Raw genomic sequence first — 15,797 nt, 5'->3', positions numbered from 1 at the left:
CACCCCCTGAAACAAATGAGGGAGATCGAGCCACCTACTGGCTTTCATCTGGACAGCAACGCCCTCTGCAGCGGGCGCATATGCGCAAAAGCCCAGGGCACTAAATCGATAATGGACTCCATTGAACCCAGGACCTGCAGGTAAATCCCACGCCGTGGGAATCGCAAGGCCACGAAGGCGTTGTACCTGGGACATGAGATTGAGTGCCTGGTCCTGTTGGAGAAAAACCCGGCCCAGACGAGTATCGAAATGTGCTCCCAGGAAATCCAGCGTCTGCGAGGGCACAAGGCAGCTCTTAGCAAAGTTCACCACCCAGCCGAGGGAGCTGAAGAGGGTCAATACCCTGTCAACCAACTGTTGGCAGAGGTCTCGGGACTTCGCATGGATGAGCCAGTCGTCCAGGTAGGGATGGACCAAGATTCCCTCCCTCCAGAGCACTGCTGCTACCACCACCATCACTTTGGTGAAGGTCCGGGCAGCGGTCGCCAGACCAAACGGCAGAGCCTGAAACTGAAAATGCTGTCCCAGGATCTTGAACCGAAGAAATCGCTGATGTTCCCGGCAAATGGGGATGTGGAGATAAGCCTCTGTGAGGTCCATAGACGCCAGGAATTCCCCTCCGCGAACTGCCGCAATGACTGAATGTAGGGTTTCCATTCAGAAGTGGAGAACCCCGAGAGCCTTATTGACAGTCTTGAGGTCCAGGATCGGATGGAAAGCACTTGTCCTTTTTGGGAACCACGAAATAGACTGAATAATGGCCTGACCCTTGTTCCTCTGGTGGGACTGACCAGATGGCCCCGAGGTCGAGAAGCCTGTCGAGGGTCCGACACACAATTTGTTGTTTCCGCAGGGATCCAAAAGGCGAGAAGAGGAAACTATCTCTTAGGGGCCGAGAAAATTCTAAAACGTAACCGTGTTTTAGAATATCCAGCACCCACTGATCCGAAGTGATCTTGACCCACTCCTCGTAAAACAGGGAGAGGCGTCCCCCCACCCTGGGAACTGGGGGGCAGGGCGGCGATCCTTCATTGGGTAGATTTTGGAGCTGGGTTCTGAGATTGTTATGGTTATTGATGTTTGGGTGGATCCTTGGACACTGTGGCAGCTGACCACGCCCATGGCGGGCAGTCCCGTGAGGGACCACAGTGTCAGGCTAGACTCTGGACATACAAACACAGATTTGAATCTTTTATTAAACAGTTTTGGAAACTACCAGAGGTGGCAGTAGTGAGTAATAGATGTGGAGCCCAGCTGGGCATGTCTCCCACGGAATGCTGGAACAGCGAATCCTCTGCTGTGCTGCAGTGGAAAGAGACAGAGTTACGAGTACAAAATAAGATGCATTCAGAGACCCAGGTAGAATTAGGAGAAGCTCCGAGACAGGGTGAGCAGGCCCTCGAGGAGCGAGTACCTGATCCCTTAGAGCAGAGAGTCTCAGTTGTATTGTACTCACGTAGCAGTAATAGAGATTCCACTAGATGAGAGGTCTGGCACCGTAACAGAGGGCAGGCCCTCGAGGAGCGAGTACCTGGTTCCAGTGAAGCAGTAGTGTGGAATAGATGGTAGTTGTACTCACATATGGAAACTGTTAGTGAAGTCTTCCAAGTAGAAAGGTTTGAAGATGCAGGCAGCGACTCAGGGAACATGGGCCCTCGAGGAGAGAGTTCCGGTTTCCTGATAGCACCTGAAAGAAGCAGAAGAGGCCCCAGAGGAGCGGGTACCTGTTAGAAACCCCGAAGGGTGTAAGAGTTCCAGATAGCGCTGGAATGGCAGAGCAGCTTCGGTACGGAGAGTGAATCCCATCCGTAGAGTTCCGTTGCTAACTTGCAGGTCGATTCAGTAAAGTCCGCGGGAGAGCGGACGAACACCCGCTCTCCTGGCTCGCGTGATTCAGTATTTAAATTAGGTGGTGCGGTAGAAACAGGCAAAAGGAGGCGCTAGGGACACTAGCGCATCCATAGCACCTCCTTTTAGCCCGGAGCGGCAGCTGTCACCGGGTTTGACAGCCGATGCTCAATTTTGCCGGCTTCGGTTCTCGAGCCCGCTGTCAGCCACGAGCTCACAAACCGGACACCGGCAAAATTGAGCGTCCGGTTTTAGGCCCGACAGCCTCTGGCCCATTTTACATTTTTTTTTTACTCTTCGGGACCTCCGACTTAATATCGCCATGATATTAAGTCGGAGGGTGCACAGAAAAGCAGTTTTTACTGCTTTTCTGTGCACTTTCCTGGTGCCGGCAGAAACTAGCACCTAATAGGGCCATCAACATGCATTTGCATGTTGAGGGCGCTATTAGGTGCCGCGGGTTGAACGCGCGTTTTCCTCCCCTAACTGAATAAGGGGTAAGGGAAAACGCACATCCAAGGGCAGGTTAACAGTGCGCTCCGTCTGACCACACTGTACTGTATTGGCCTGTCGGTGAGCTAGCAAATACTGTAGGCTTAAATATCTGGGCAGCGTGACGTCATATCAGGGGGACGCCCCTGATGTTCGCGCCAACGTGGAAATAAAGATGAGGACGGCGTGTGCGCGCGCCCTAAGGTACCTTGGAGGTGCATGGCGGGAGGCAGCACCAAAGCCGGTCCAGGGACGCCGGAGAGGACGTCAAACAGACGTCGTGGCAGCCAGTAGTCCGAGGTGAGTGGGAGGAGCCGCAAGTAGTGTGAGGTAGGCGGGGTGAAGCCGTCGAAGACTGACGGTCGCAACAGAGATGAACCCTCCCAGGAGGGTCTGCATCCATGAAAGGGCTGGGACCAAGCTTGGAACCTGGAGGACGGAGGCTTCTGGGCCACTGGTCTTGACTGTCGAAAATGCCTTTGTCCTCGAAATCGATTTCTGGAAGCGTTGAAGGATCGGAAGTCCTTGGCCGATCCTCCGAGAGCTTATGCACTTTGTTCTCCCCGAGGGATTTGATGATCTGGTCTAAATCCTCGCCGAACAGAAACTTGCCTTTAAAAGGAAGAGAACCCAATCTAGACTTGGAAGAAGAGTCTGCTGACCAATTCCGAAGCGACAGGAGGTGCCTAGCCGAGACTACTGAAACCAAACGTGCCAGGACTCGCAAGAGATCGTACAGCACATTTGCTCCATAGGCTATCACCGCCTCCAGGCGTTCCGCTTGTTGGGCTTCGTCTGGTGGGAGCTCCTGAGCACCGAGCAGCTGTTGGACCCAGCGCAAACCTGCCCTTTGCATGAGAGAATTGCACACCACCACCCGAACTCCCAAGGCGGTCACCTCAAAGACCCGCTTGAGGTACACTTCCAATTTGCGATCCTGTAGATCCTTTAAGGTGGCCCCCACCCGTGACCGGTATGGTAGGCCTCTTTGTGACCGCCGTCACCGAAGAATCCACCTTTGGCACCTTAAGGAGCTCCAGGACATCCTCCGGGAGAGGATAGAGCTTGTCCATGGCTCGTCCAACCCATAGACTGGACTCCGGAGCGTCCCATTCCTTGGATAACAACTGTAGGAGCCTTGGATGAAGAGGAAACGTCTTCGTTGGCTGACGCAACCCCGTTAGTACAGAATCCCCTTTGCAAGCTCCGGAACTGGCCCCCGAAGGATCCTGAGGCGCCTCAATATCCAATTCTGAAAGGACATGGGGGATAAGGTGCTCCAGCTCTTCCCTCTGAAAAAGACGTAAAACCCGGGGATCATCCCCTTCCAGCTGTGTGCCTGAAGCGGAATCATCTTGATCCTGATTTGGATCCGCCGAAGATGGATCTTGTGGGCCAGAATGGGGTACTACCCGGACAGGCCCCTGAGGAGCCCCAACATCTACCCAACTCACCTTAGGTGTGGGGGCCCGCAGTAGAACCATCCTGTTGATTCATGCGAGCTAAATATGCATTGTGCATAAGGAGCACAAAATCCGTCATAAAAGCATGTGGGGGAGGGGCCCCCGAGAGAGGTGCAGCAGGAATGGGCCCTGGGACTACACTACCCCCCCCCCCCCGCTGGGGGGGGGGTCCTCCGGAGTTAATACGGCAGGAGCAGGGAAAGAATCCCCCTGCAGGCTGCCATTTGATTGCGCTTCCTCAGTGTCTCCCGAAATCAAAATGGCCACTGTTCCCGCACTCGGCGCAAACAGGGCCGACCCTCCTGACAACCGTCGCGTCCGCGACTGTGAGGCCTGCCGATCTGCCGCTCTCGAGGAGCCCTCCCCCCTGGGGAAGCACAGGGAGCAAATCCCTTCGCAGGAGAGCCGCGTCCCAGGCTCCCCGCATGCAGATCATCGCGCAGAATGCGGCATGGGGATCGAGCACCGGAATAGATTCGCAACTGTGCACCCCTGAAGCCTGGCAGAAGCAGGTAAGACAGACTACCCTCCACTCCGAAAATAGAGGCGCAACCGCCTGTAAGCAAAGCAAACAGGGACTGGCTGAGGAAAACTGCGTCTCAGTCAGCACTGCCCTGAGGCAAGACTTCTCCAGGCTGCCGGTTGCAGCGCAGGGGGAGAGGCTAGACCACCAGCTTACACCCCACGAGCCAGGAGACCGATGGACAAGAACACCTACCTGAATCTCAAAACGGGTGGAAATGCAAAACTTCCTAACCCTCAGGTTGTGTTAAAATTATTTATCAATAAAGAAGTAGGGAAACAAATGTTCCTCAAAGTTCTTTGCACATACTTTTTTTTTTTTTTTTTTTAAAGTGATCCATTCAGAGGGAGAAGGAAATATGGAGGGAAACAGGGGATCCAAACCCTTCCCCAAAATTCCAACCCCCAGACTTAGATTGTCGTGAAAGCGGAACCGCAGGTTCTGCCTTCCTTCATCTGCTGGAGACAGAAGAATACTGGAGGGACGCAGGGGGTGCGACTGCTTATCAGAGGGCGCCCTGCAAGTTTTTCTCTGTCTCCATCTGCTGTAAGGGAGGCATAACCCACGGTCTGGACTGATGCAGGTACGTACAGGGAACTTGTTTGGTTATTAAGTAATTTTAGAGCAAGGTCTGGTTTTATGGATATCATATGTTTTTTTGTATTATTTTATTTTTAATTTTATCTCTGTGCCCTGCCTCATTTTATTGTCTGTATGTTTTATTTTATATTTTAGTTTTGATGCATGACATTATATAGGCATGTATCAAGTGTGGAGGCATGCACAGAAGATTTTTTAAAATTTTATTCTTGGTATTGACTATTTGTCTTGTTTACTATAATGTGATTTATTTTTTTTAATGTATAGTAATTTATCAATGTATTTCTAAAAACTGCTAAGATATTTTGATTGGCAGTATACAATTATTGAAATAGCAAATGTTGCTTACCTGATGTAACAGGTGTTCTCACAGGACAGCAGGATGTTAGTCCTCACAAATGGGTGACATCGAGGATGGAGCCCAACCACGGAAAACTTCTGTCAAAGTTTCAGGAACTTTGACTGGCCCCTACTGGGCATGCCCAGCACGGCACTAACCCTGCAGCCAGCAGGGGTCTCCCTTCAGTCTTGTTTCAAAGCTACAGGCAGTGCCGAAAATAAAATAAAAACTAACCCAACACCGCGGGGTGGCGGGCGGGTTTCGTGAGGACTAACATCCTGCTGTCCTGTGAAAACACCTGTTACATCAGGTAAGCAACATTTGCTTTCTCACAGGACAAGCAGGATGGTTGTCCTCACAAATGGGTGAGTACCGAGCTGAGGATGTCCGAACCTGCACCAAATGTACCCAACGGCGTGCAACAGGCACAACAACTGGGGTGAAATTTGGTAGAGGGCATCCACACCCTACCGGGAGGTGGAAGGGTGTTGGTACATCATGCTGGAAAAAGGTTACGCAAGACAGACTGGCCGAAGATGGAATCCTGTTTTCCAGCTTTGTCCAAGCAATAATGAGCTGCAAATGTATGGAGGGAACTCCAGGTGGCAGCCTTGCAGATGTCAGGAAGCGGCACCGATCGAAGGTGTGCTACTGAAGTCGCCATGGCCCTCACAGAGTGTGCTTTGACACGGTCTTGGAAAGGAATGCCAGCTTGCTGATAGCAAAATGAGATGCAGTCCGCCAACCAGGAGGAAAGAGCCTGCTTACCCACAGGTTGCCTTAACTTGTTAGGATGGAAAGAAACAAATAATTGAGTGCTCTTCCTGTGGGCAACTGTACGGTCTAGATAGAAAGCTAGAGCACGTTTACAGTCAAGGGTATGCAGAGTCTGTTCCCCGGAGTTGGAGTGGGGCCTGGGAAAAAAGATAGGTAGTATAATGGATTGATTAATATGAAACTCCGAAACTACCTTAGGTAAGAATTTAGGGTGAGTGCGGAGTACCGCCCGGTCCTGCAGGAGTTTAGTGTAAGGCGGATAGGTAACTAGGGCCTGTAATTCACTAACCCTGCGAGCTGAAGTGATAGCCAAAAGGAATAACACTTTCCATGTGAGATATTTTAGGTCACAGGAGTGAAGAGGTTCGAAAGGAGGTTTCATAAGGCGACCAAGAACCAGATTAAGATCCCAAGAAGGGGCCGGAGGGCGTAAAGGTGGCTTCAAATGGAGCAAGCCTTTAAGAAAGCGTGTTACAAGGGATTGTACTGAAATAGGGACACCCCCGATACCTTTATGGAAGGCGGCTACCGCACTGACATGCATTCTAATGGAAGAGGTCTTTAGACCTGATTCTGATAGATGCCAGAGATAGTCCAAGAATTTAGAAATTGGACAGGAAAGGGGATCAAGGGACTGAGAAGTGCACCATGATGTATACCTTTTCCATTTGTAAGAATAAGATTTTCTTGTGGAAGGCTTTCGTGAAGCGATCAGGACACGAGAAACGGAATCCGAAAGGTTAAATGGCTGAAGGACTAACCTTTCAACATCCATGCCGTCAGGGACAAGGCTTGGAGGTTGGGATGGAGGAGGCATCCATTGTTTTCAGTGATCAGATGCGGGTCCTTTCCCAGAGGAATGTGCCTGCGGATGGAGAGATCCTGAAGTATGGGAAACCACACTTGGCATGGCCAGTGCGGTGCTATCAGGATCATAGTTCCCCTGTCCTGACGTAGCTTCATGAGAGTCTTCGACAGAAGAGGAAGTGGAGGGAATGCATAAAGCAGACCGGTTGTCCACGTGAGGGAGAATGCATCCTTCGGCCGAGAGTGCTGGCTCCGAATGAAAGAGCAATAATTGTCCACTTTGTGGTTCTGAGGGGACGCAAAGAGGTCTATATGGGTATAACCCCATTTGTGAAACAGAGAGGTCGCTACCAAGGGGTCGAGTGACCACTCGTGTGGTTGGAAGATGCGGCTCAGCTGGTCTGCCAATACATTGTCTGCTCCCGGTAAGTAGGTGGCCCTGAGGTACATGGAGTGGGAGAGGGCTTCTGCCCAAATCTGCGCAGCTTCGTGACACAGAAGGAAGGAGCCTGTGCCTCCCTGCTTGGTTATGTACCACATGGCCACCTGGTTGTCCGTCTGAATTAAGATTGTGTGGTTCGATAGGCAATCTTGAAAGGTCCTGAGAGCATATCGGATTGCTCTCAGTTCCAGGAAATTTATCTGGTGTTTGGCTTCCTCTGGTGACCAGAACCCTTGAGTTTGTAAATTGTTTACATGGGCTCCCCAACCGATGTTGGAAGCGTCGGTGGTGAGGATTATCTGAGGGTCTGGTGGAAGAAAAGGCAAGCCCTGTAGGAGGTTGGATTGATTTGTCCACCAGGCAAGAGACAGACGGAGTGCATTGATGATGCGAACAATGGAGGACAGAGGCTGAACAGCTTGGGCCCATTGCAATCTCAGAGTCCATTGCATGACTCTCATGGCCAGGCGGGCCATGGGAGTTACATAAACTGAGGAGGCCATGTGTCCCAGCAGAATGAGGAATTGGCGAGCTGTTGCTGTGCGTTGAGACTGCAACTGGCAAGCTAGGGACACAAGGATTTGAATTCGTTGATGAGGAAGGAAGGCTTTGGCCTGTAAGGTGTCCAAGTCTGCCCCAATGAAGGATAAGGTTTGAGATGGGACTAAATAGGATTTTTCGTAATTGACAAGAAACCCTAGAGAAAGTAGAGTTTGAATTGTCAGGGTCAGGGAGGACCGAGCGATTTGCTGGGTTGTGGCCCTGATTAGCCAATCGTCCAGGTAGGGGTAGACGTGGACACCTTCCTTCCTGAGGAACGCTGCAACCACCACGAGGCATTTGGTGAAGACCCGTGGTGCGGATGCCAGGCCGAAAGGTAGCACTCGGTATTGGTAGTGATTTCGGCCTACTAAAAAACGGAGGTATTTGCGATGAGATTGAGTTATCACAATGTGAGTGTAGGCGTGTTTTAGGTCTAGAGAGCAGAGCCATTCCCCTCTTTGCAGCAGAGAGAGAAGCGAGCCCAAGGTTACCATCTTGAACTTCTCTCTGTAAAGGTACTTGTTGAGGGCCCGTAGGTCCAGGATTGGCCGAAGTCCTCCTGACTTTTTTGGGATCAGAAAGTACCTGGATTAGAACCTTAGTCCTTGTTGTGAGAGAGGAACGGGTTCTATAGCGTTTGACTGGAGGAGAAGGGATACTTCCTGCTCTAGAAGAACAGAGTGATCGGTGAGTCTCCACGCCTGCCGGGGTGGGGAGTCCGAAGGGAGAGACAGGAAGTTGAGGTGGTAACCCTGTGCAATTATCGCTATCACCCATTGATCTGTGGTGATATGGTGCCATTTTTGTAGAAAATGACCTAACAGACCTCCTACTGGTATGGTTGGAAGAGGGATGTGGCATCTGCTCTCTAATTGAAAGTCAAAAACCCGATGCAGGGCCAGTTTGTGGAGCTGCTGCGGGCTTTTGTTTTCGAGACTGGCGAGGCTGAGCTCTATGGTAAGGCCTCACAGGCTTAGACTTGGCTAGTGGGGGATAATACTTCCGTGGATGGAAGAATGACTTTTTGGAGTCCTTCTTAAATGGTTGTTTAGAAGGCAAGTCAGAAGGAATAGATGAGAGCTGTTTAAGTGTCTCATGATGATCTTTTAGTTCAGCAACTATTTGCTGAATTTGCTCACCAAATAAATTATCCCCTAGACAGGGCAAATCAGAGAGCCTGTCCTGAACTTCCGGGCGAAGGTCAGAAGACTTAAGCCAAGCCCAGCGTCTGGCAGAGATGGCAGTAGCAGAAAGTCTAGTGGAAGTATCAAAGATGTCATAAGCAGTTCTTATTTCATGCTTCCCAGCTTCAAACCCTTTATTTAGTAGGGATTGAAGCTGAGGCTGGAACTGCTCTGGCAAGGCATCAGAGTACTCCTGCATTTGTTTCAAGATGACCCTATTGTATTGGGTCATATATAATTGATAAGAAGCTATTCTGGAAATCAGCATAGCTCCTTGGTATACTTTCCTACCTATACTATCTAGGAATTTATTTTCCTTAGTAGGAGGTATGGAAGAATGTGGCTTTATTCGTTTAGCTTTCTTTTGAGCTGATTCTACCACAACAGAGTGATGGTCTAATTGTGGTTTCTGAAAGCCAGGTGCTGACTGTACGAGATAGGTAGAGTCAGTTTTTTTATTTACTGGAGCAACAGATCCAGGGGATTCCCCATTCTTTTTTAGAAGGTCCAGAAAAACCTGATGAATTGGAATAGAGGTGATGACTTTGGGGGCATCCAAGAATTGGAGCAACTCCATCATCTGGTGCCTGTCATCTTGTTCAGATTGAAGCTGAAAAGGGACCAACTCCGACATTTCCTTCACAAAATTTATGAAAGAGAGGTCCTCAGGAGGGGAACGCTTTCTACTCTCCACAGGAGAGGGTGGTGAAGGCAAATCATCGGTGTCAGTAGAGGTATCATCACCCCAGGTGTCATAAGGATCAGGATGCTGACCTATAGGACCATGAAGTGGCTGTGTACCTGAAGGCCCCGGTTGAGGCTCCGAGAAATTCGAAGGAATTACCGGGGGCATCGAGAATTTTCTCAATGGAATCGGTGCCGGCATCGGTACCGGTGTCGGCACCGAAGGAATCTGTGTCGGCATCGAAGGATTCGGCACCGACATCGAAATTTTCGGTGGAGCTGATGTGCATATCGCCCCCGAGGAGAGTATCGGTGGCGAGGGACGACAAGGCACCGATGGAACTACCCCCGAAGGGGGAATCCGGAACGGTGTTTCTCCACCTGATGAGATCGGTGACCCTGGCATTATCGGTGGAAGGGCCCTTGTAAGCGCTTCCATCCGAGCAAGCAGCGGTGCCAGTGCTGCTGGAAACGGGTCAGTGGCCGGTTCCACTCTCGGTGCCGGGGTCGGTGCCGGAGGAGTCTGGAACCGGAGCATCGCCTTGTCGATGGCCTCCTGGAACAGCCAGTCCAGTTCTGCCCGGAGACCTGGGGTGACAAGACCTGGCTCTACGGGAGAAGGAGGCGGAGGCTGAGCCGGAGGGACCACCGTCACCGGTGGAATCGCGGCTCCCAAACCCCGGAGGGGTGAGGGTTGCCTCGGTGTCTGCGAGACAGGAGTGGACGGTGCCACTTCTGGTCGAGACTTCTTCGAAGGCGGCTCGGACAGTACCGAGGTCGATGACTTCGATTCCTCGACGGTCCGAGACTTATGACGTTGATGGCGATGTTTCTCTTTCCAATCCCCTCGATCTTCAGGGGAAGGGACAGGAGTCGATGGCCGTGAAGACGTCGATGGCGGACGGTCACCGGGAGGCTGTCGATGACGATGAGACTTCGACGGTGCCGGTTCCGATGATGTCGATGCAATCGATGGCGTCTGAGTGTGAGCATGGAAAAGGAGTCCCATCTTCTCCATTCTGGCCTTGCGACCTTTTGGTGTCATTAGGGCACATTTGGTGCAAGTTAAGACATCATGCTCACTCCCTAAACACAAAGAACACAGACTCTATGTGGGTCTGTGATGGACACAGTACGTGTACAGTCCGGGCACCGACGGAACCCCGACGCCATGGGCGTCGACTGCCAACAGGGCCTCAAGGGTCAAACTCGACGGTAGTCGACAAAAACAACGGCAAAAACTTACCGAAGTACCGCGGAGGAAAAATTAAAGAAGGGAGACCCCTGAGGGGCAATTTTTTTTCAAGAAAGTAGTTGAAGAGATTCCTGTCAGGAATGTGGTAAGAGCTCCTTAACTGCATGGCAACTGCTACGCAGAAAAAAGAAGACTGAAGGGAGACCCCTGCTGGCTGCAGGGTTAGTGCCGTGCTGGGCATGCCCAGTAGGGGCCAGTCAAAGTTCCTGAAACTTTGACAGAAGTTTTCCGTGGTTGGGCTCCATCCTCGATGTCACCCATTTGTGAGGACAACCATCCTGCTTGTCCTGTGAGAAAAATACATGTAAAATATGGATAAACATATCATTAAAATAAAAAATAAGACCCTAAAAAAACAAAATAGATCAATATTCTAATATAGCTAAAATCCCCTAAAACAAAACAATCGCCCATTAAAGAAAGGGGTAAAGGTAAGGGTACTCACAAAGAGATGACAGGGAGGTGAGACTGAGCACAGAGGATAGTAGGGTGACAGCAAGCATAGTGGGAGGATGACAACAAGTACAAAGAGATGGTGATATTTAGAGCAAGCACAAACCAAAGAGTGGAGAGCACTCATATCAAAAAGAGGGGAGAGAGGAGGATTGCAAAACAGTAAGTATTAAAAGTGATTCTCAGTCATACAGACTAGGTCTGTACAAATTCCTATTTTCCCGTGCTTCTAAAAGGAGAAAAACCCAACATGCCAAAATTATATATGAAAAAGAACCAGATAAATTATATATCTATATGAAAGGTAGATATTGCAAAATTACATGCACTGTACACCTTCAATTGTGCATTTTAACATAGCTGACTTTACCAATTGAACTGAAACACTGTTTTGAGAAAAAAAAAATTAAGGGGCTATCAACTCAGGACATTAATGGCCCGATTTCAAAAGGGTCACACGTGTAAATAACAGGGGTTACGAGTGAGGCTGGGGCTTGCGTGCACCGAGCACATTTTCAGAAGGACCCAGCCATGTGCGCAATCCCCGTTATGCGCCGAAGTGCCGGGCCTTTCCAAAGGGGTAGGCCGGGACAGCACCATTCGATGCTATCCCGGGGAAGCCAGTGCGCATAACTTACTTCTGCCCCCTTAATTGGAGCGGACTAGGAGGGAACTGGAAAAAAGGCCGTTCACGTCGCTGCGTGTAATTTGAATACACCCCCACCCCCACGACACATGCAAGGAACTTAAAATCCAGCGTGCATGCCATAAAATTGGTGCGTCCATGTGCATGCGTGTGCTTTTAAAAATTGACCCTTAAATGCCATTGTACTATAGTAATATAAAAATTCTGAGTGCGCACTTTTTCTGTCTAGCAGAAGAAAGAAACATAGCTGTATCAAAGCTAAACTGTCATGCACATACCTGGTCTCTGACTGAGGTTACTACTTGTATTAATCCCAGACAGTACAACAGGAATGGAACCAAATGAGGATCCTGACATTGAAGATGGTGAAGTTGTTACCAACGATGAGGCTGTAGTTGTCATTACAATGGTCGAGGTGGTTGTGGAAACTGGAAGTGTTATGCCTGATGTAATTACAGTGGATTTTGGGAACGAAATGGATGTTAAAGAGGTAACTGGGGTAGTGGATGTAGACACTACAGTTGCTTTTGTTGAGTTTGTAAATGCTATTGTTGAGGTCACTGTGGCTGTGGAATTTGTAGTGGTTTCCTCAGATGATGCTACAATAGCAATGCCAGGAGGAGAATGCGTGATTTCCTTTAATGCTGAGTTGGAACTGGTGATTATACTAGGAAGAGACACCATAGTACTTCCTAATGAAACTGAAGGGTTGGCAGTAAAGGTTGGTGATGACAGAGTAGGTGATTGTGTGCTCAGAGTGGATGCCTCTGTTGAAGTGGTGGTGCAGAAAGCTTGGGACAGCTTAGAGGATGACACAGGAGTGACTACCACAAATGATGCTGGCTTGATGCTGAACTTCTGTGATCCTGTCAGAGGCTGTGGTGTGCTGACCCCAGGAATCACCTGTTGCAGAGATCCAACTCTATTCATAACAAACTGTGTGAAGACACCATCAGAAGAGGGCCAAGCAGCTGCAAATAAAAATCCATAGGTCAACATTTCAGCAGAATCTTTCCTTCACTGGAAATTGTGAGATTAGTAGAAATAAAAAGCACTCATTTAGCAGACTGAAGACTTGTGTGCCATAATAACAGGAGGTCCATTTTGTTTCCTATTTGGATTGAGATCAAAGCACCTATAGGAGTATAGTATCTGGGAAGAACAATATGTCTATAGACATGCAGATAGCATAGTATTCCAGTTTCATAGACAACTCTGCATAAAGGACAAACTCTAAATCACCACATTCTGCATACATGTAGCTTTTCCCAAAACAAATGCCCTGCAAGCAATCTGACTTCAATATGACTCTTCATGATAGTAACCGAAACACTGAAACCGTGCTGGCGGTGTCGGATGGCTCTCCTTTAAGAACAAGAATAATACACTGGAGTTTCAAGTTAAATTTTACCTAAAAATTGCATATTGAAAAATTTGTTTAAAAAAATCACATTTGTATGACCAATGATTATAATTCAAGACAAGGTTTTGAAAAGACCAGTTTGACTTTCTACTAAGAAGCAGATATCCCCCATCTTTTATATGATATACATACTTTTATATGATATACATACTTTCGTTTAATATATAACTTGTTAAATATATAATCTGTTAAATGTACAATCTGTTAAATGTATAACGCTCCGGCGTAAGTTAAATCTGTCAAATCTGTTAAATCTGTTAAATGTATAACGCTCCGGCGTAAGTTCCTGTTCATTGTACACCGACGTGATATCTTTGATGAGCGGCGGTATATAAAAAATTATAAATAAATAAATAAATAAATATGATGGTCATATATTTATTTTTCTCAGGAATATGTCTATGAAGTAACGGTGAATTCTGAATTTTACCATCGTTTGATTGATTATTCATCCTTCGGTTCAATTTCTATAAGTGTTGTCACATATGAGTGACGTTATCTAATGGAGCCTGGCACAAACTTTGATTTAAAAGATTCTAGAAACTTTTAGCATGCTCTACTAAGCATGTTCAACTGTAGCCACCTCCTTCTCTCAGGCAGGTCCCTCAGTCCATGATAAAGCTAAGAATTGGAGAAACCAACTCCAAGAGGGGGGGGGGGGTGTCATGAGGACTAACATCTTGCTAACCATCAGAGAACCACTGTTAAAGGTAACTTTTCTTTTTCAGAGGATAAGCAGGATGACAGTCCTCACATATGGGGACACCCAAGCTACAGACAAGGGAAAAACGTAATAGTCCAAAGGCACAACTATACTGAGTGACAATAGGCCAACTTTATATAATCTGTTTCTCCACCCTTTATTTTTTTTGAGGCATGGCTCTAGGAAGGAATGGAGTTGGATTCTATGCTTCCAAAAGACTCTGTAGGACAGATTGTTCTAAAGTACAGTTTTGCAGCAGGAGCCCTTGCCAAACATTTATTTTTATTTATTTATTTATTATTTTTATATACTGACATTCATCTCAATTGAGATATCACACCGGTTTACATTCAGGTACTGTAGGTATTTCTCTATCACCAGAGGGCTTACAATCTAAGTTTTTGTACCTGAGGCAATGTAGGGTAAAGTGACTTGCCCAAGGTCACAAGGAGCAACAGTGGGACTTGAACCTTGGTCTCCTGGTTCATAGTCCACTGCTCTAACCACTAGGCTATTCCTCCAGAGGGAATGTAAACCTGTAACGTAACTAATGAAGCAAGCCCATACTCACACCCTGTAAGGGGGGCCTACGCTATAAGAACATTTGAAAAATCTGCAGAATAGTAAATAACTAACATGGGTGTGCTGTTAATACATGGCAAAAACCCACTTCGCTGCTTTGAAACAAATGAACTCAGAGCTCCAGCACAGGGAGCTTTGATGTGTTCCACTAGACCCAGGTCCTCCTGGGCAAGAGAATAGCACAATTCACTTACCAAGAAAAACAGTGCTTTTGCCCACAGACATTACAGGTTTTGGGGTCAAGGAGAAACCTAAGTAGACTACGTGGGACTGTAGAACCCTCCAAATGGATTTCTTGTACCTGAAGAGGATAGGAAAATTGGTTCTTACCTGCTATTTTTCGTTCCCGTAGTACCACAGATCAGTCCAGACTCTTGGGTTTTGCCTCCCCTCCAGCAGATGGAGACAGAGAAATTTTGAACAGACTCTGCCCTATACCCTGAGGTGCCACCTAGAGTCTGTCAGTATTACACTGTACCCAAGCAGAAAGGTTAAACCATAACTTCCACTTTAACACAACTTCCCCCCGAAAGAGCAGAGGGAATGTAAACCTGTAACGTAACTAATGAAGCAAGCCCATACTCACACCCTGTAAGGGGGGGCCTACACTATAAGAACATTTGAAAAATCTGCAGAATAGTAAATAACTAACGACCAAGCGGACTCTCCATTTCCACGAACACTGAAGTGGGCGGGACTCTGGACTGATCCATGGTACATTAGGAACGAAAATGAGCAGGTAACAACCAATTTTCCTTTCCCTGTACGTACCCGGATCAGTCCAGACTCCTGGGATGTACCAAAGCTTCCCTAACCGGGATGGGACTAAGAGTCCCGCTCGGAGCACACTAGCCCCAAAAGAACCAGGCTCTGGGGCCCGGACATCCAGGCGATAATGCCTAGCAAAAGTGTGTCTCGATTTCTAAGAAGCCCCCCCGGCAAATTTCCTGCGGCGACAACTGTTGACATTCTGCCCATGAGGCTGCTTGCGATCGAGTAGAATGAGCTGAAGACCAACCGGGATCGGACATC

General features: G+C 48.4%; 1 protein-coding gene across 7 annotated transcripts in view; it reads right to left on the bottom strand.

Annotated features, from left to right (window-relative positions):
- Positions 1–15,797, bottom strand: part of MGA (MAX dimerization protein MGA) — a 660,453-nt gene that overhangs the window by 318,583 nt on the left and 326,073 nt on the right. For all 7 annotated transcript variants that reach the window (XM_029598656.1, XM_029598662.1, XM_029598663.1 and 4 more), the window contains one exon: positions 12,336–13,028. In XM_029598656.1, the coding sequence (XP_029454516.1) occupies positions 12,336–13,028 (693 nt within the window). The remainder of the gene's footprint in view (positions 1–12,335; positions 13,029–15,797) is intronic.

Source organism: Rhinatrema bivittatum, chromosome 4 (assembly GCF_901001135.1).
Source record: "Rhinatrema bivittatum chromosome 4, aRhiBiv1.1, whole genome shotgun sequence".
Lineage (NCBI taxonomy): Eukaryota > Metazoa > Chordata > Amphibia > Gymnophiona > Rhinatrematidae > Rhinatrema > Rhinatrema bivittatum.
Note: the sequence above shows the minus strand (reverse complement) of the source record. Positions and strands in the feature narration are given on the sequence as shown.